The following is a 20,485-nucleotide window of genomic DNA, read 5'->3' on the forward strand; positions in this document are numbered from 1 at the left end:
CTCATTGTTTGGTAACTATTTGCTGCAAATGCACTAATTAAGTACAATGATTATAAAGTCTAAATACAATGGTTATAAAGTTTCAAATATCAACGGTTATAAATCAAAAACAAGGGAAATGCTACCAAACGACTCACTTTTCTCAAAACGGTCCGCTGAGGGTAACCCTTCGCTGCACTGTCTCCGTTACTAAGGTTACAAACTCTATATCAAAAGGTCAAAAAAAACTAAGGCGTGGCGGTGTAACCATGCGATCAGCCAATCGCTGCAGTCGACAGCGTGATCACGTGATTACCAGGGATGCGTCTCTCGGTTAAAGCATTGCAAAGCGGTAACTAATAAACAATGAATAAAAAAGCTATTAATCAAACTCCTGTCACATACGCTTATAAACTTCAACTGAACTCAAAAGTCGTTAATCTAAACAAAAGTCATACGGCGTGGAAACAGAATGCAAAGACAAATGTCGCTTCCATAACACATTACTCCTCTGGCAAAAAAGACGGGAAAGGCAAAACGATCGAAACTACTGAGTTACATATAATCCTGTCAATCATGAACAAAAGCTTGCGATATCAAACAATACGTATATAAGCGCTCCAAACTATCATCTCAAAAAGACATTAAAAAACGTTACAAAGGTGCTATCAACTCAAAAAGCGTCAGAAGTATTCCGGAAACAACACATAAACAAAAACTTAAACTTAACTCTTAAAACGTCGGTATCTCTGTACTCGACAAATCCCAAAACTCTGAAAAAACTCATGGGGGCATCACTCTCCCCCTCATAATCCTTACACATTAACTCATTAAAACTCCCTAAAAATCTCACAAAACTCATAACACTGTGTTGCAAATACTTGTCCACTGAGGCGCGCTTAAATCGTTATAAAGGACCTCGAACGTCACTAAATATCATTTCAAAACAAAAATCTTGGCGCTTACATAACATACAATTCAACATCACAAAAAAAAAAAACGGTAAAAACGATAGGAAAAGCAAGCAATACATTACATTACTGAACAATAGGGTTAGGGTTCTGGAAAAGAGTTCAACGTCCTTGAGTTACACAGTGTCAGTTACAGTGTCCAACGAGCGGTTCTCTAAGCAATACACAGATAGCTAAAGTCAAAGTCTATAAGCGTCTCTTCTCTTGTCGTGTTATTCCGGGGTCGTTCTTTGTCATCTTCTTGTCTTTAACATCGCTCAATTCTTAATTATACAGTCCTATACGATACTCGTCCTTCAGAAGGGGTTCAGAAGTCTTCATCTCTTCAGCCAGCGTCATACATCGGTGCCATACTGGTAAAGTCGTTAGTCGTCAAGCGCGGTTTCTGAGTCATCTATGCCATCGAGCCAGTTAGTTCGGTTCGCAAGAAAGACACATCTTCGCCATTTCACTTCTCTTCACAGGATGTCAATGTGTGTAAAACACCTGCCCGGATTCTCCACCACGTATCAGGGGTAAATTCTTCTCTCGGGGTTCTCCACACTTGTCAGGGGGGAAACTCGTCTCGTCTCTCTATCTCGTCCCCTTGAGGTACGGGATCGGGAAAGTTACTTAAGCTTTACAGTCAAATAAGGCACACACAACGAAATACGTTTCAGCTCTCGTCTTAGTCGGTCAATCGAGCACTCTATAAGACACAGCGCCCTGGGGAAAAATCCCCAAGACTCTCACAAGGCTGAACCAAGACTCGCCCAAGACTGGACTGCCTCAAGGCTCGCCCCTGGACTGGACTCTCGACTGCCCAGGACTGCACTCTCTCTACTGCGTCTATCGTGCTGTGCTCCCCAAGACCAACTCAAACTCTCTTTATTCATTTTCAAAACTCTAACCAATTACAAAACAGTAAAAGACTCTAGGGCGTAACCTTCAATCATAAAGCCAATCACACTAAGTACTGAATACGTCATATCTTTTGATTAATCGTTCACTACATTAATAACTATGAATATAAACTGTCAGAATGGCGACGATTATCTGGTAATTAGTTCCAAATCACTGAGCCAAGTTCCGTCCAAAACTTCAAATAGACCTAAACGATGACAGACATAACACAGCAATTCAACAAAAGTCAGTTGCCTGTGTCTAGAAAGCTTACAGAATCAAAATAGTCTGTCAGCCGTCGCTGTCTATACCGGCGATATATTCACTAAAATAACAACGTTGCCATGTTTCTAGACATACAACGAACTTGAAAACTGAAATCGTTCGATCTAAACGACCTGCGTCCCTGAAATCAAGTCTTATGGCCATTGTTTTTCCGAGTGAATATACCAGCGAAGATTCCCGGGGAACAAATATTAGTGCTGTAATTCACTCTGATGACAAAGGTAAAAACACATTTGAGGGAATCCGAAAACGTAACTTACTTCACGTGAATTTCACGACTTCCGGTTTAGTGGAAAGGTTTTTCGAATTTTCTCTGCGATAGCTACGTGTATTTGAACCAAAATGTTATCGGCAATACCCAGAAAACGACTATGACAGCTACTGAAACGCAATTGAGGGCTAATTGTCGAATGGAATTCAGTTGATTTGAGAGTGTCACAATAAGCGAGAGAGCAAATCGTTTTTATGCTACAAAAAACGTACTTTTTGAACTTTAGTACAACGTCATTTTTGTTTGATTACCTAACGTTTTTAGGTTCATGTGCTGCAAGTTACAGAGCACATACCTAAGCGGCCGTCCCTCGGCAAATAATGAAGCAAAGGTATTTTCGATGTCGAAATCGCGAAGCTTCCCCTTTTTACGCAAACTGGGAAGATCGAATTACAGGACGACGAAGATGAATTATCCAAGAACCAACACATACCAAAAATTATATCTCAAAAGTGAATATTCGTGGTGTAAAATAATTCCAACCAGACTGGAAGTGAGAATTTGTTAGTACTCTAAATATCCAAACACTGAGTTTAAGGTAGTAACAACACATTTCTTTTACGAGTCGACTGTGAGTGGCAGTGTAAGAGTCAGCACGGATATACCTATCAAACTAGACTCCTCGTAGATCACCTAGTTTTCGAGAAGCTTTCTTTGATATTCATGACAACGAAACAACTGCTCCAATAAAAAATGTTAGGAGGGTATTTATAAAGAACGAAGTTATTCTTGCAGTATGTATGTAATGCTGAGGGATTTCTAGAAATATCAGTATCAAATAGGCCGTGGTATGCCCCCACGAAACGAAAAAAAATCGTCGTCACTAATGCGAAGATAGAGATATCGGCTCAGTACAACTAAATACAAACATTATCTAGTCGCATTGACTCCCTAACCTCCACAACTATACATTGCTACCACGCCACCGGTAGATGTCTACCACGGCCACACACGGTCTACATGTTCTCTTCGAACGCATCTGTGTATTTGAGGTGTTTGGTTTAAGCGGAACTTCCAAAATAGCAAAGTCTTCCATTCTTACGCATTTTCGCAGAATCAAACGTTTAACAAGCACAAAAGAAGGGGTTGCTGACATGCGAACTTCATAAATATACAATTCTCCGTGCAATTCAGGACGCACATGCGTAACTATCGGCCTGCCGAAAAGTTGACTGTTGTTTTCCCAAAGATCTATGTGAAGATTAAGTGTTACATGAGTGAAGATGCACAGTCAAACTACACAAGTCAGTTATAACCTCGAGATACTTTGTATTAAATAGAATCCTATTCATAGATGGACAAATGCAGAATTCATGTACTCTGAACCAATACAAGGACATGCATGGTCAAACATTGTTTTTTGTTTTTTTATAGTCACGATTTATAAATACCTTCTTTATTTTACCATCCCTAAATTCCACGTTAAATGACACGGAATTAAATAAACAATCACTTGACTAATGTTTTGGAATTTATCGATGGCGTGGTCAGGATACTAGTAATATGTGGGAGGGGAGGCATTGAACTAAATCCGTACTGTAAACTGGAGAAGAAGATGCCATGAAAAACGCATGCTTAACTAAAAGACGCATTATAATTTAGTTGCGACCAAGACATTTAAAATTCAGATTCGAATTCTCAGTTATATTCGCTGGAGTGTGTTAATACGCTAAGACGTGTGCCATTGTTCGTATACGCACGCCTTGGGGATATTTACGCTGCTCGACCAAAAAATGTAAGATTTCTATAGATTTCATGTTGTGAGGTTGAGTTCTATACATTGCATACTGTGGGATCTATCTCCACATCATACCACCAAAATGTATTCTATTGTTGTGCCAATGCTGCTAAGGATGTCAACTTGGTGATTTTGTTATCAGGTGACAGTCACAATATCACACCTTTCATTTGCATGTGTTTTCATTCTTATAACTCAACAACCGTAAAGGTGGGTCATCTTATTTGTATAATGCTTTTATTATTGGTCAAAATGAACGCTGTGAGATTAATAACCGCCACGTATGTTTCTAGAAGTCTTTCAATGACAGGTGGTATTTAATTTGTTTTTCTGTAGATGATTTGGCTGACATATTTACTATTTTTCACCATGGTTGTCACTAGCCATCAACAAGGTTAGTAAGAATGGTAATACGAATAGATTGTATTCAACGTAGCAAGACATACATCATACACCCGTTTTCTGTATTGTCATTTTAGCCATGTTTTAATTTTCATAATTAAAATTTCACTTTTCTTTGAAAATAAATTTACATTTTCTAATATTCAATTAGATTTCCACTTTTACAGTTGAATACATAATTTTATTTCCATTTTTTTATTTATAATTACAGTTTGCTTTTAAAAACTGATTTTCATTTCCACTCTGCTTTTCGATTTTCATTTCCAGTTTACAGTTGCGTTTTTGTTTAACGTTTTGATTTGCAATTTGACCTCACTTTTTGATTTGCGGTTCCACTTTTATTTGTCGTGCCTTTTCTTCCATGACCTTTGACACATAACCTCATCCCATAGCATGATGGGTTCTTTGCAGCCGAGAGCTTGTCGTACCGAACATGAAGCTACCCGAATTTAGTAAAGTTACGATAGCCTCAAAACGGAGGTAAAATATTGCAGGTTACTGGTTGTTATACAGTAAACGGTATTGCGAGAAATCCAAAGTATCGTCAGTTGACACACAACGCGTTCTCAGAGATTGGGCGCGGTGTTTCAGTACAGCAGTAACTCACAAGGAATAGGTTTTTGATTACAATTATTTTGTAATCAAATGTTTTTGTGTTATAATTTTTTTCATCACGTTTAAAATAAAAAAACACGATTATTATTATTTTTTTAAAAACTGGAACATAATGAAACATGACATAGACATGGATATACAAGCGGTATTTTCTGCTCAACGGGAACATCTTGGCGTGTGCCAATCGTTATGCAGGAAGGTGAAGTTATTGGGTTATCACGAGTCACAAATATTGCAATCACTATTTTTATTTTTATCTTTATAAAAATAATAACCTGTATTAAAGCTGAATGACTTTTACAAAATACGAACAGCTTGATATCGGCACGACAATCAAGTTTTCGTCGCGTCATGCTATTACCGCCTTGCACGTAGGTATGGAATGCGTCATGTGTCGAAGGTTAGGGTTGACTCGCAACAAATTAAAGTGGAATTGTAAATCAAACAGCAAAGTTAAAATGCAAAAAAACAAACCGGACTTGCAAACCATAAAATAAAGAGGAAACGCAATTGTTCATTGGAATTACAAATCGAAAAGTAAAGTGGAAATGCAAATCCGATCCGTTCCGATACCCCACCACGCCTCTCATACACACCCCTATCATACCTCTCACATACATCCTACCATTCCTATCACAAACACCCCTGTCATGCCTCTCTCAGACACCCTACCGCACCTCTCACATACACCCTACCACGCTTCTCACATACACCCTACCACGCTTCACACATACACCCTACCACGCTTCACACATACACCCTACCCCGCCTCTCACACCCTATCGCTTCTCACTTACACCCCTACCCCGCCTCTCGCATACACCCTACCATGCTTCTCACATACACCCTACCGCGCTTCACACATACACCCTATCGCCTCCCACATACACCCTATCGCCTCTCACATACATCCCTACCCCGCCTCTCGCATACACCCTACCACGCTTCTCACATACACCCTACCACGCTTCACACATACACCCTACCACGCTTCACACATACACCCTACCGCACCTCACACATACACCCTACCACGCTTCACACATACACCATACACCGCCTCTCACATACACCCTGCCACGCTTCACACATACACCATACTCCGCCTCTCACATACACCCTATCGCTTCTCACTTACACCCCTACAACGCCTCTCTCATACACCCCTGCCACGCCTCCCACATACACTCTACCGCGCCTCACACATACACCCTACCGCGCCTCTCACATACACCCTAGCGCGCCTCTCACACACACCCTACCCCGCCTCTCGCATACACCCTATCGCCTCTCGCATACACCCTACCACGCTTCTCACATACACCCTACCATGCCGCTCACATACACCCCTACCACGCTTCACACATACACCCTACCCCGCCTCTCACATACACCCTACCGCGCCTCACACATACACCCCTGCCATGCCTCCCACATACACCCTGCCACGCTTCTCACATACATCCTACCACGCTTCACACATACACCCTACCCCGCCTCTCACATACACCCTATCGCCTCTCACATACACCCCTACAACGCCTCTCTCATACACCCCTGCCACGCTTCTCACATACACCCTACCACGCTTCACACATACACCCTACCCCGCCTCTCACATACACCCTATCGCCTCTCACATACACCCCTACAACGCCTCTCTCATACACCCCTGCCACGCCTCCCACATACACCCTACCGCACCTCACACATACACCCCTACCATGCTTCACACATACACCCTACCCCACCTCTCACATACACTCTATCGCCTCTCACATACACCCTACCCCGCCTCTCGCATACACCCTACCCCGCCTCCCACATACACCCTACCACGCTTCACACATACACCCCTACCACGCTTCACACATACACCCTACCCCGCCTCTCACATACACCCTATCGCCTCTCACATACACCCTACCATGCTTCACACATACACCCTACCCCGCCTCTCACATACACCCTATCGCCTCTCACATACACCCTACCACGCTTCTCACATACACCCTACCACGCTTCACACATACACCCTACCACGCTTCACACATACACCCTACCGCACCTCACACATACACCCTACCACGCTTCACACATACACCATACACCGCCTCTCACATACACCCTGCCACGCTTCACACATACACCATACCCCGCCTCTCACATACACCCTATCGCTTCTCACTTACACCCCTACAACGCCTCTCTCATACACCCCTGCCACGCCTCCCACATACACTCTACCGCGCCTCACACATACACCCTACCGCGCCTCTCACATACACCCTACTGCGCCTCTCACACACACCCTACCCCGCCTCTCGCATACACCCTATCGCCTCTCGCATACACCCTACCACGCTTCTCACATACACCCTACCATGCCGCTCACATACACCCCTACCACGCTTCACACATACACCCTACCCTGCCTCTCACATACACCCTACCGCGCCTCACACATACACCCCTGCCATGCCTCCCACATACACCCTGCCACGCTTCTCACATACATCCTACCACGCTTCACACATACACCCTACCCCGCCTCTCACATACACCCTATCGCCTCTCACATACACCCCTACAATGCCTCTCTCATACACCCCTGCCACGCTTCTCACATACACCCTACCATGCTTCACACATACACCCTACCCCGCCTCTCACATACACCCTATCGCCTCTCACATACACCCCTACAACGCCTCTCTCATACACCCCTGCCACGCTTCTCACATACACCCTACCACGCTTCACACATACACCCTACCCCGCCTCTCACATACACCCTATCGCCTCTCACATACACCCCTACAACGCCTCTCTCATACACCCCTGCCACGCCTCCCACATACACCCTACCGCACCTCACACATACACCCCTACCATGCTTCACACATACACCCTACCCCGCCTCTCACATACACTCTATCGCCTCTCACATACACCCTACCCCGCCTCTCGCATACACCCTACCCCGCCTCCCACATACACCCTACCACGCTTCACACATACACCCCTACCACGCTTCACACATACACCCTACCCCGCCTCTCACATACACCCTATCGCCTCTCACATACACCCTACCATGCTTCACACATACACCCTACCCCGCCTCTCACATACACCCTATCGCCTCTCACATACACCCTACCATGCTTCTCACATACACCCTACCACGCTTCACACATACACCCTACCACGCTTCACACATACACCCTACCACACTTCACACATACACCCTACCACGCTTCACACATACACCATACACCGCCTCTCACATACACCCTGCCACGCTTCACACATACACCATACCCCGCCTCTCACATACACCCTATCGCTTCTCACTTACACCCCTACAACGCCTCTCTCATACACCCCTGCCACGCCTCCCACATACACTCTACCGCGCCTCACACATACACCCTACCGCGCCTCTCACATACACCCTACCGCGCCTCTCACACACACCCTACCCCGCCTCTCGCATACACCCTATCGCCTCTCGCATACACCCTACCACGCTTCTCACATACACCCTACCATGCTGCTCACATACACCCCTACCACGCTTCACACATACACCCTACCCCGCCTCTCACATACACCCTACCGCGCCTCACACATACACCCCTGCCATGCCTCCCACATACACCCTGCCACGCTTCTCACATACATCCTACCACGCTTCACACATACACCCTACCCCGCCTCTCACATACACCCTATCGCCTCTCACATACACCCCTACAACGCCTCTCTCATACACCCCTGCCACGCTTCTCACATACACCCTACCACGCTTCACACATACACCCTACCCCGCCTCTCACATACACCCTATCGCCTCTCACATACACCCCTACAACGCCTCTCTCATACACCCCTGCCACGCCTCCCACATACACCCTACCGCACCTCACACATACACCCCTACCATGCTTCACACATACACCCTACCCCGCCTCTCACATACACTCTATCGCCTTTCACATACACCCTACCCCGCCTCTCGCATACACCCTACCCCGCCTCCCACATACACCCTACCACGCTTCACACATACACCCCTACCACGCTTCACACATACACCCTACCCCGCCTCTCACATACACCCTATCACCTCTCACATACACCCTACCATGCTTTACACATACACCCTACCCCGCCTCTCACATACACCCTATCGCCTCTCACATACACCCTACCACGCCTCTCACATACACCCTACCCCGCCTCTCACATACACCCTATCGCCTCTCCCATACACCCTACCACGCTTCTCACATACACCCTACCACGCTTCACACATACACCCTACCACGCTTCTCACATACACCCTACCCCGCCTCTCACATACACCCTATCGCCCCACACATACACCCTACCACGTTTCACACATACACCCTACCACGCTTCACACATACACCCTACCGCACCTCACACATACACCCTACCACGCCTCTCACATACACCCTATCGCTTCTCACTTACACCCCTACAACGCCTCTCTCATACACCCTACCGCACCTCCCACATACACCCTACCACGCTTCACACATACACCATACCCCGCCTCTCACATACACCCTACCACACCTCACACATACACCCTACCACGCCTCTCCCATATACCCTATCGCTTCTCACTTACACCCCTACAATGCCTCTCTCATACACCCTACCGCACCTCCCACATACACCCTACCACGCTTCACACATACACCATACCCCGCCTCTCACATACACCCTACCGCACCTCACACATACACCCTACCACGCCTCTCACATACACCCTATCGCTTCTCACTTACACCCCTACAACGCCTCTCTCATACACCCTACCGCACCTCCCACATACACCCTACCGCGCCTCACACATACACCCTACCGCTTCTCACATACACCCCACCACTCCTCTCACATACACCCTACCCCGCCTCTCGCATACACCCTACCCCGCCTCCCACATACACCCTACCACGCTTCACACATACACCCTACCCCGCCTCTCACATACACCCTATCGCCTCTCACATACACCCTACCACGCTTCACACATACACCCTACCCCGCCTCTCACATACACCCTATCGCCTCTCACATACACCCTACCACGCCTCTCACATACACCCTACCCCGCCTCTCACATACACCCTATCGCCTCTCACATACACCCTACCACGCTTCTCACATACACCCTACCACGCTTCACACATACACCCTACCACGCTTCTCACATACACCATACCCCGCCTCTCACATACACCCTATCGCCCCACACATACACCCTACCACGTTTCACACATATACCCTACCACGCTTCACACATACACCCTACCGCACCTCACACATACACCCTACCACGCCTCTCACATACACCCTATCACTTCTCACTTACACCCCTACAACGCCTCTCTCATACATCCTACCGCACCTCCCACATACACCCTACCACGCTTCACACATACACCATACCCCGCCTCTCACTTACACCCTACCGCACCTCACACATACACCCTACCACGCCTCTCACATACACCCTATCGCTTCTCACTTACACCCCTACAACGCCTCTCTCATACACCCTACCGCACCTCCCACATACACCCTACCGCGCCTCACACATACACCCTACCGCTTCTCACATACACCCCCACCACGCCTCTCACATACACCCTGCCACGCTTCACACATACACCCTACCCCGCCTCTCACATACACCCCTACAACGCATCTCATATACACCCTACCACGCTTCTCACATACACCCTACCATGCTTCACACATACACCCCTACCACGCCTCTCACGTACACCTTGCCACGTTTCACACATACACCCTACCATGCCTCTCACATACACCCACGCCTCCCACATACACCCCGACCACGCCTCTCACATATACCGCTATACCAACCCCTGTTTTTATCAATTGGTTACAACCGTTACATTTCAAAACATATTTTCTTCCAGATGCTAACGGTAATTTTAAGCGAGTATGCTATTATTCAAACTGGGCTCAATACCGCCCAGGGATTGGTTCATTCAAGCCTGAGGACATCGACCCCCATCTGTGTACCCATATCGTGTATGCCTTTGCCAATATGAATACTGACCATGAGATTATTGCTTATGAGTGGAACGATGAATCCACTGACTGGTCGAAGGTAAGAAGCGTAAAAAGGAAATACAACATGTCTCCTTTCTTTTATTTGTATCCGTTACCTAAACTGGTATTTACTTGGTTTTCGGGCTAGTTTGATGGCAACACCGTTGTTTATTTAATTTTTAGGCACTTTTTGATCAAAACTCTTTTTTTAAATCTTTTTGGAGAAGATTATTGTTATATAGACGAAAAACTCCGTTACAGGAACCAGACGAAAATACCGAGATTAAATAAAAACAAAAGAGATGTAAAATAAAAACAAACAAAAAACATATAATCTTAAATTGATGAACTAACCGAATTATATTTAAATTGTGAAAATGTATAATCAGCAATAAAAAAATGGGGTAAAATGACTGCTCCCTAATAGAATAGAATAGAATAGAATAGAATAGATTTATTCCACCAGAAAAAAGAGACAATTGTACAGGGAACTTTATCTGAATGAATAATAATAATATATATATTATTCCTGGTGGGGACCAGAGAGGTAGTTCTAGCAGAACTAATCTAGTCCCTGGCCCCAAAACCATACTCAACTGTTAAAATATACGTTGTTGTGAATAGTGATACACAAGAAAAATTATATTGTTAAGTTAAAAATAAATAAATAAATACATAATTAAGTAAGTAAAGAGACTACAAACTCTCATAATCAATAATAATGAAGAAAACAAAAATAGACAATACTAATACATATACTACAATAATGCAAGTATTTATACATTAGTTAAAAGATATTATTTTAATGCCGTTTTGAACGAGTTTCGTAAAGTTAATATTTTTAACGAAGTTGGAAGCTCATTCCAATGTTTTACAAGAGAAAATGTCAGACTTTTCTTAGTTGAACTTAAATTAATTTGTGGTGTGGCAAGTTTCTCAGAGGTTACTGATCGTGTATGGTATGGATGTGATATTGATAAGGCGTAATGATCCAGAGAGTGTGCATGGCGGCCATTTTTCAAATCGTATGCAAATAAACATGTATTGTACTTACATAATTTATACACATCAAGAATGCCAAGTTGCAGGAAAAGTGGTGTGGTACTTGCTCGAAAATGAGAGAAAGAAATTAATCTGACAAACTTTTTTTGTAATTTAAAAATTGGATCAATATATGTGCTAAAAGTGTGTCCCCATATTTCTATACAATAAGCAATGTGTGGGAGAATCAACAAGTTGTAAAGTAATATCATAATGGATTTTGGTAAATAATGCCTCAAGTATGAGATTATCCCAATTGTTTTACTGATTTTGTTAACAATGTTATCGATATGGGGTCTCCAACAAAGTGTTGAGTCAAGCGTGACACCTAAATAAACAGCTGACGACACCATTCTTAATGACAAATCATCAATTGATAATACGCCCTCAATAGTTGTTTTTCTTTGAGCTGTCTGAAAAATCATGAAATTTGTTTTGTCAATGTTTATAGTTAATTTATTTGATTTACACCAGGTAGCAACTTTATTTAATTCAATATTAAGTGTGTGAAGGTTTACAGAACGGTCTTTTACGGAATAAAATAGACTGGTGTCATCAGCAAATAGTCTGAATGAAAAAAGGGGGGATGATCGAGAAATGTCATTAATATAAACTAAAAAAAGAAGAGGGCCTAGGATTGACCCTTGTGGTACCCCTGTGGAAATAGTTTCACAGTCAGAAACATTGTATTAACGCGAAGTGCCGACAGTCTTCAGCATCATTATTCTGTGACAAATTAAATTCTCTATTTTCAGTAGAACTCACTCGAAAATGGACAGAGAGTGCTTCTTTTAAAGAAAAATGTTTTTTTCCCTTCTATGATTCGCATAACAAACGTGTTTTACATAATTAATACTGGGGCACAAACAAGTATCCATCTATATAAAATATCTCTACACAGTTTTACCCGACATAGATATTAAAACAATGAAAGCAGTAGATGTTAGTGATGTTTTATAAGAGCTTGTGGCAATTATTGCACAAAGACGGAGATTTTGTTAAGAAGAGTAGGTTCATGTTCAGGAATGGAAGAATAAACCGCGTATGGATTGCAATAGATGACTTTATTGAACGAACTATGAACGAACAAAACGAACGAACTCTAAAGAAGAGACGTTTCGTCTCCTATTTATATTCTCAAAGTATATTGGCCTTGTTCATGAATGATTACAATAAATATGGCGTTGTACATGATTGGCAAAAAGATAAACGAGCTGATTGGTTGAAATTAAAAGAATCTCATTAGCTGGCTAAATCTCAATCAGAATCCTAAATTGTTATCAAGCTCAATTTTCCGACAAGATTAGGCACATTGTCAATTTCATCGTCGTACATCACTCTGCCGATGTTGACATGTATGCCGGTCGGCTCATCAATACATATGTCTATGAACAATGTACATACATATTTGTACGCTAAAAAAACTGTTGTAATACTAAAACTAGCACACGTATTTACAAATAAAATTTGTCACAAATGAAGCTAAAATTAATTGATGTTTAATTGTTTCAGGGCATGTGGGAAAAGGTAAATGACCTCAAACAAACCAATCCTGACCTGCGTACTCTGATTGCTCTCGGTGGTTGGAATTTTGGTTCATCACAATTTTCGGCTATGGTGTCCACTCGAACCAATCGACAACACTTTATTTCAACCACCATTAGCTTTTTACGCAATAACAATTTTGATGGATTTGATGTTGATTGGGAATACCCTGGAACACGAGGTAGCCCACCTGAGGACAAACACAGATTCACCTTACTACTACAGGTAAGTTTACTCAAAGCAAACCAGGTTGGTTGTAGATTAATAAATTACAATAAATATTGAAGTAAGGATCATCATGACTAATATCGCACCAGTATTTCTCCCGACTCGGAGAATTGCTAAAATGTGTGGGTCTTAACGTTGAAACGTTGACCATCCAGGCACATCACATATATATTCACTTTACCAAAATAAGTCTAATTGTGATGTATGTTCTTCAAAAAATCATTACATGTTTACATCACTCCCTTTCTATTTAAATATACAACTAACTATCCGACCCTACATAGTATGTATATGTACCAATTTCTTAGAGATATATGGACGAAAACATAATTAAGATAAACATATCTATCCATAGTGTAAGTCGGATTATGATTTATCATAAAGAAAACCTGTTTGCAGGACAGCAGTATTCCTTAGATATGAACATAAAAAAACATTAATTCGTGTGTAATGATTGTTATTGATCGTACCAAAACAACCAGTGAGCATGCGAATTATTGCATGTCATTACTTCATCGAAGAAATACTCAGATGCATGCTACAAGAACAAGGTTTTCAGATCACGATAAATGATAGTCCAGCATATTCATCACCTTTAACATATTGCGTTTTTAAATGATACTTTATATTTTCACTGAACATCCCAAAACTGACCTAAATACTGGAGTTAGTAACAATGTACACCAGTTTGTTTTATCTTGGCCGAACCATAAATGAGAAGGGTAAGGTAGAGGAGGGGGAAGTTTTTGTCCGCGGCGTCTGTCGTCGGTTATGTTAATTCTGGTTTGTTAGTGCAATAAGTCAAAAAATATTTATTCAACTGTTTTTATTTTACTAATTATTCTGATTAAACATAAATACTTGGCCAAGTTCAAAGTTTGTGTGTCTAGCGCTTATATTTTTTCAGATATTGGTAAAAAAGTAGCTTAAAATCTACATTGGTTGTACATGGGACCATCCTCAACTGAGAGATTTGGGTTCAAGCCCAGGACCCGGCTTCATTTTTGGTCCCTCTTTGTTTCTGTTATTTATGTGTTTGTATTTAATTCTTTCGTATAAACAACTGATTCTTCCTATATATATGTTTTTGGCAATGTTTGCTTTTTTTAAGAAATTTAAATCAGGGCTCTCTATTCAAAGTAGTGCATGGCAGATTGCAAGCCTTGTTATTCAATTGTGTGTTTTTTATATATATATATATTCTGATTTAATATAAAATGATTTAATTTTTGTGTTTGCCAGGAATTCAGGCACGCTATTGAATCAGAGACCATACCTGCAGGTAAGGAAAAGCTCCTGCTGACCGCTGCCGTTGCTGCGGGAGAAGAAACCGTTGCCGGTGGTTATGAAATCAATGAAATATCCCAGTGAGTAGCTACACATTTACTATCGTTGAGTGGTTGTGAGCATTATGTTCGGTCTAAAAATAAGGGGTGGGTGGGCTGAGGTATACGAGTAGTTAACGGGCAATTACGGATTGAATACTCACGACTTTTGTTTCAAACATAACATTGTTTTGCTTTTAACCTTCACATAGTCACATAGTATATATCTGGGATCACATAGCATTTATTTGAAATCACATAGTATATATCTGAAATCACATAGTGCTAGTATATATTTGAAATCACGTAGCATATATCTGAAATCACATAGTATATATCTGGAATCACATAGTATATATCTGGAATCACATAGTATATATTTGTAATCACATAGTATATATATATGAAATCACACAGTATATATTTGCAATTACATAGTTTATATTTGTAATCACATAGTATATATCTGGAATCACATAGGATATTATCTATACCTGAAATCACAGTATATATTGAATCACATAGGATATTATCTATACCTGAAATCACAGTATATATTGAATCACATAGTATATATTTGAAATCACATAGTATATATCTGAAATCACATAGTATATATTTGTTATCACATAGTGTATATCTGGAATCACATAGTATATATTTGTAATCGCATAGTATATATCTGGAATCACATAGTATATATTTGTAATCACATAGTATATATCAAAAATCACATAGTATATATCAAAAATCACATACATGTAGTATATATCTGGAATCACATAGTATATATCAAAAATCACATAGTATATATCAAAAATCACATACATGTAGTATATATCTGGAATCACATAGTAAATATTTGAAATCACATAGTATATATTTGAAATCATATAGTATATATTTGAAATCACATATATATATCTGTCTATACATCAATATTAGCTACACTGCTATCATTGTACATGTATGTATAGGTGAGCTGGGTGGTAAATCGGAGACCATGTCGATTTGTAGTGGAGATGTTCCGCAAATAAGAAAAACACAAATAATGTAAATGCTTAATACTGTTTCGGCTAAATTTACCTAAATCGGGAGTCATACGGATGTCGAATATTCAATAACGACGTCTATAATACCACGCTTCTTGATGGATATGAACTCTCACATATTTTGCAGGGTTTTGGACTGGATCGGTGTGATGTCATACGATTTACACGGAGCATGGGATACGACGACAGGACATAATAGCCCCTTACACGCACAGTATGGGGCTACTGGAACTGAGGCAACATTAAATGTGGTATGTCCAAGATGATTGATATTATTATTATTAAATACTGTTATAAAAAGTGATATAGCATTGTGATATTGGCAGAGTAGACTCAATAATGTTAGCGAGCTCTGGACGTAGCGGTTACACCATGTCAATTATCCATGAAAGTTAGAATTATTTTTGTATTTACTTTAGCACATAGCATAATTCTACAATTCAACTTTATCGTCCAGGAATGGGCAGTGAAGAATTGGCTGAATGGTGGTTGTCCGAAAGAAAAGCTACTCGTTGGCATGCCTACATATGGAAGACATTTTAAATTATCCTCATCGAACACCGGAATGGGAGCACCGGTTAGCGGAGCTGGAAGTGCAGGTCCTTATACTGGCGAAGCAGGATTCCTCGCATATTATGAGGTAAACTTAATCGATAAAAACAACATTGTTTAAAGTCTTCCCGTCCATTTTACCATATTAAGTAATCCGCACGTTAGAGAGCGTACAGTCATTATTCGAGCAGTGAAATTCATCTATATAATCCAAATTTAAATTGATTATGGATCAACAATGTGTTTAGACTACACAATCTATTTAATTTGCTATTAGATATGCCAATTGGCGGAGGACGGGGCAACTCGATATTGGGATACCGAGCAAAGCGTGCCATATGCTGTGAATGGAAACGAATGGATAGGCTATGACGACTTGGTTAGCTACAGCGCTAAGGTTTGTATCAAAACAAATACCCAATAATTAACTATCTTCTGTCACTAGAGGGCACGCACAGACCGTTAAAAAGCGGCGGTAATAGTTTTCAACAAAATTGGGCATTTCTTTTCGAAATGAATTTTTACGAGAAACTATAATGTTAGTTTCAAAATATATTTATTTGACGCTTTAGGATTGGTCCAGCTTTCTTTTTGTCTATTTGTTCAGACTGTTTCCCTGTAATGGCGGTATTTCTCCCTTGAAGATTTGTAATATAATGTATATAATTTGATAGCTCAACTGGATCAAACAAGAAAAGTTGGCTGGAACGATGGTATGGGCCATCGACCTGGATGATTTTAATGCCAATTGCCACCAGGGCAGTGCCAAGTATCCCCTGCTAAATCACATAAAAGACGAATTAGTAACTGATCGTCCAGTTACTGAGAAGCCGGTCACGACGACTGAGGAAACTGAGCTGCCACACCAAGACACAGTAACAGCGTACACTACAACACGTCAATCAACTACGATCGCAGAGCATACTGCAACACGAAAACCAACTACAACCACAAAGCACGTCACAACATATGTCGTAACCAAGGAACAAGGTGACACAAATTTACTCCATGCCATAAAACAATTATAAACAGATAATTAATTTGTGAAAATATTTTTATATTCATATTGCATAATTGTTTGAATTTTTTAATAATTAAGTGGTGGATAGTCATTGGTGCTCGGTTTCACGATGGGATCTGATTGGTCTTATATTTAGTTCATTTGCATATCGTTTGCATATAGCTTTAGTTACTTCCATGCTGTGTTCACCTTGGTTACCTATGTGATAACACTCGACTTACCTTAGTTACTCCAATAGTAACAACTGCCATGGTTACTACAAGCAACGTATTATTATCAACCATGGACAGTATCAATACAGCGGCCCCCTGGCTGTCTTTGCCATTAACATGAAAGAAATATCGGCCAATCTGATTGCGTTATTTGCTTTTCCCTCTTTCGTTCCCCCGGTGACCCTGTCCGCTATATGTTATGTAGTTTGCTCTTTCCATTGTTTTTTCCCAAAACTATCTCATCAAAAAATGGCAAATCATAAACGACCCATTTAATTAATCTACAGGAAATTCTGACAACGAAGTCGACTGTTCTCAACTGCCGAGTGGTCTTCACTCACACCCAAGTGACTGTTCGTTATTTATATCGTGCGTAAATGGTAAAGCATATGTCATGTCATGTCTTCCTGGAACTGTATTCAACCCTGCTGGATATTGTGACTGGCCAGACAATGTGCTAGGGTGCTCAGAGTCACGTGAGTAGATTTGTATTGATAGTCATTTAGATCCACACACATGAAAATCATCAAGATCGTTGCCTGACCGCGATCGGTAGTTCGGAGCTCGTGTGCACTATGCTTTTTTACACGCGTTGTATACGTAACGTGAGTCACGTGGGATTAATTATTTTTAGAAATCTGGGTTAAAAAGTGTCAAAAAATGCATTTTTTAACGTTGTGTCCTATTGAATTGTTCTAAAGTAATCATTTTTTTAAATAATAGGAGTTCCTAAAATACGTCACTGTAAAAAACACAGAATTGCTATTCCATGGTGCCGTTTGAATCAAATGAGGGAAATAAATGAAATTAATTTACTAGAAAGAGGGACAGAAAGTCATATGTTCACGTGAATCTTGAATGATCTCGCAATGTGCGAGATTCGAACTTACGGCACGCAACTGCATCCCTTCACTGTGAGCAAATGCGTTCTTCGTTACGCTATAAGCACCGTTTACGTAAACATCATGTGACAAACTGCCAGACCTGGTAAAATGACTAAATCAACGATTTCCAGAAACACTGCAGTACTAACAAAGTAAATTTGACGGCGTTTTATTCATTTTTCAAAGTTGAGGAAACACAGAAAAAGTGTAGCGACTTCTAAACATGAATGATTACATACCATTCAAGGGATAATAACTGACTTTTTACAAATACTGTAAAACCATTTATTTTTACTGACATTTAATTTCATTATTTTGAGCGTATTCACTGTGCAATTAGCACGAATTTGTCAAGGAAACAGTGACTTTTATTGTTATTTTACATGTCACGTAGATTTAATTTAGCGGATTTTACTTATCAGCGAAATTAAAACCCAATGAACAATTAATGCATTTACAGTGAGCTATAGTTCAAGTGCATCTGATAAGAGGTAATTAACAGAATCATTCTCTGAAATACAACCGTAGAATTGTAATATACAATTATAATATTTGTCAAACAAAGGAGCGTGGGTGCTAACAAGGATCAACGCATGCTAGAACAAAACAATTGGTCACGTGACCAATAGTGACATACTTGACGAAAGCACACACACGTGCGTCTTATAAGGAGTATAAAGTGTAACCGAGTCCGTTAATGATTATGGGGAAGTCTCTCAAGTTGCTACATTTGTATGTTGCAATGACGTCAGTACCAGTCAGTCTTCTGCTTTAATGCACAATACTGGCGAAAAATCCGGTGTACGGAATAGTTTCATTGTCACTCATCCCCGTATCTTCATCATTTAAAATATCATGCTTTATATTCATTTTAATCACACTGTGTATTCACATTGCCATTCATACACACAATGAGAACGATACTAATTATACGATATATCAAATATTATATTTAATCGTGGGTGGGGCAACATGATGTTCAATAATGGACCCATTAGTGCGAACAATTAATTGTAACAGCGATGACGTCGTGACATTACTAGTATTAACAATGCGATATTGTACAATGTACTCCTTTTTCTGTAGCTCCTGAAACAGGTGAAACAGGAGAAACAGACTGTGCAACTTCACCGAGTGGATTATATCGCAATCCGAACGACTGCAATAAATACATACAATGTGCTAATGGATACCGTTATGACAGAAACTGCGGTCCGGGCACTGTATTCAATCCACAGTGCACTTGTTGTGACTGGGCATACAATGTCGATGGATGTAACTGAATTATGACGGATGACTATATACTATCATTATAAAGAATAATCACCTATTAATCATATCAATAAATGTTACTAGAACTAA

General features: G+C 41.2%; 2 protein-coding genes across 2 annotated transcripts; both read left to right on the forward strand.

Moving 5' to 3' along the window:
- The first annotated feature begins 4,495 nt into the window (after positions 1–4,495).
- On the forward strand, positions 4,496–18,233 carry LOC144362685 (chitinase-like protein 3). Its single transcript, XM_085502652.1, has 9 exons — positions 4,496–4,520; positions 11,128–11,321; positions 13,832–14,074; positions 15,320–15,444; positions 16,582–16,705; positions 16,912–17,094; positions 17,284–17,403; positions 17,681–17,996; positions 18,106–18,233. Exons 1-9 carry the CDS (start codon positions 4,496–4,498, stop codon positions 18,231–18,233), a joined length of 1,458 nt encoding a protein of 485 aa, XP_085358778.1.
- Positions 18,234–18,564: 331 nt separating this feature from the next.
- On the forward strand, positions 18,565–20,485 carry LOC144362687 (chitotriosidase-1-like). The gene is made up of 2 exons (XM_078013831.2): positions 18,565–18,715; positions 20,210–20,485. The coding sequence occupies exons 1-2, from the start codon at positions 18,634–18,636 to the stop codon at positions 20,404–20,406; spliced, it is 279 nt and encodes a 92-aa protein (XP_077869957.1). The 5' UTR covers positions 18,565–18,633; the 3' UTR covers positions 20,407–20,485.

The sequence above is a fragment of the Saccoglossus kowalevskii genome, chromosome 8, assembly GCF_978046115.1.
Source record: "Saccoglossus kowalevskii chromosome 8, keSacKowa6.1, whole genome shotgun sequence".
Lineage (NCBI taxonomy): Eukaryota > Metazoa > Hemichordata > Enteropneusta > Harrimaniidae > Saccoglossus > Saccoglossus kowalevskii.

What these genes read in the sequence shown, in the direction of transcription:
- LOC144362687 (XM_078013831.2), top strand. Translation starts at nt 18,634, where the DNA reads ATGTCATGTCTTCCTGGAACTGTATTCAACCCTGCTGGATATTGTGAC. An exon ending in GCTAGGGTGCTCAGAGTCAC is followed by an intron (nt 18,716 to 20,209) that starts GTGAGTAGATTT and finishes CTTTTTCTGTAG; the next exon opens with CTCCTGAAACAGGTGAAACA.
- LOC144362685 (XM_085502652.1), top strand. Translation starts at nt 4,496, where the DNA reads ATGGTTGTCACTAGCCATCAACAAG. An exon ending in TGTCACTAGCCATCAACAAG is followed by an intron (nt 4,521 to 11,127) that starts GTTAGTAAGAAT and finishes ATTTTCTTCCAG; the next exon opens with ATGCTAACGGTAATTTTAAG. An exon ending in TGGTTAGCTACAGCGCTAAG is followed by an intron (nt 17,404 to 17,680) that starts GTTTGTATCAAA and finishes ATAATTTGATAG; the next exon opens with CTCAACTGGATCAAACAAGA.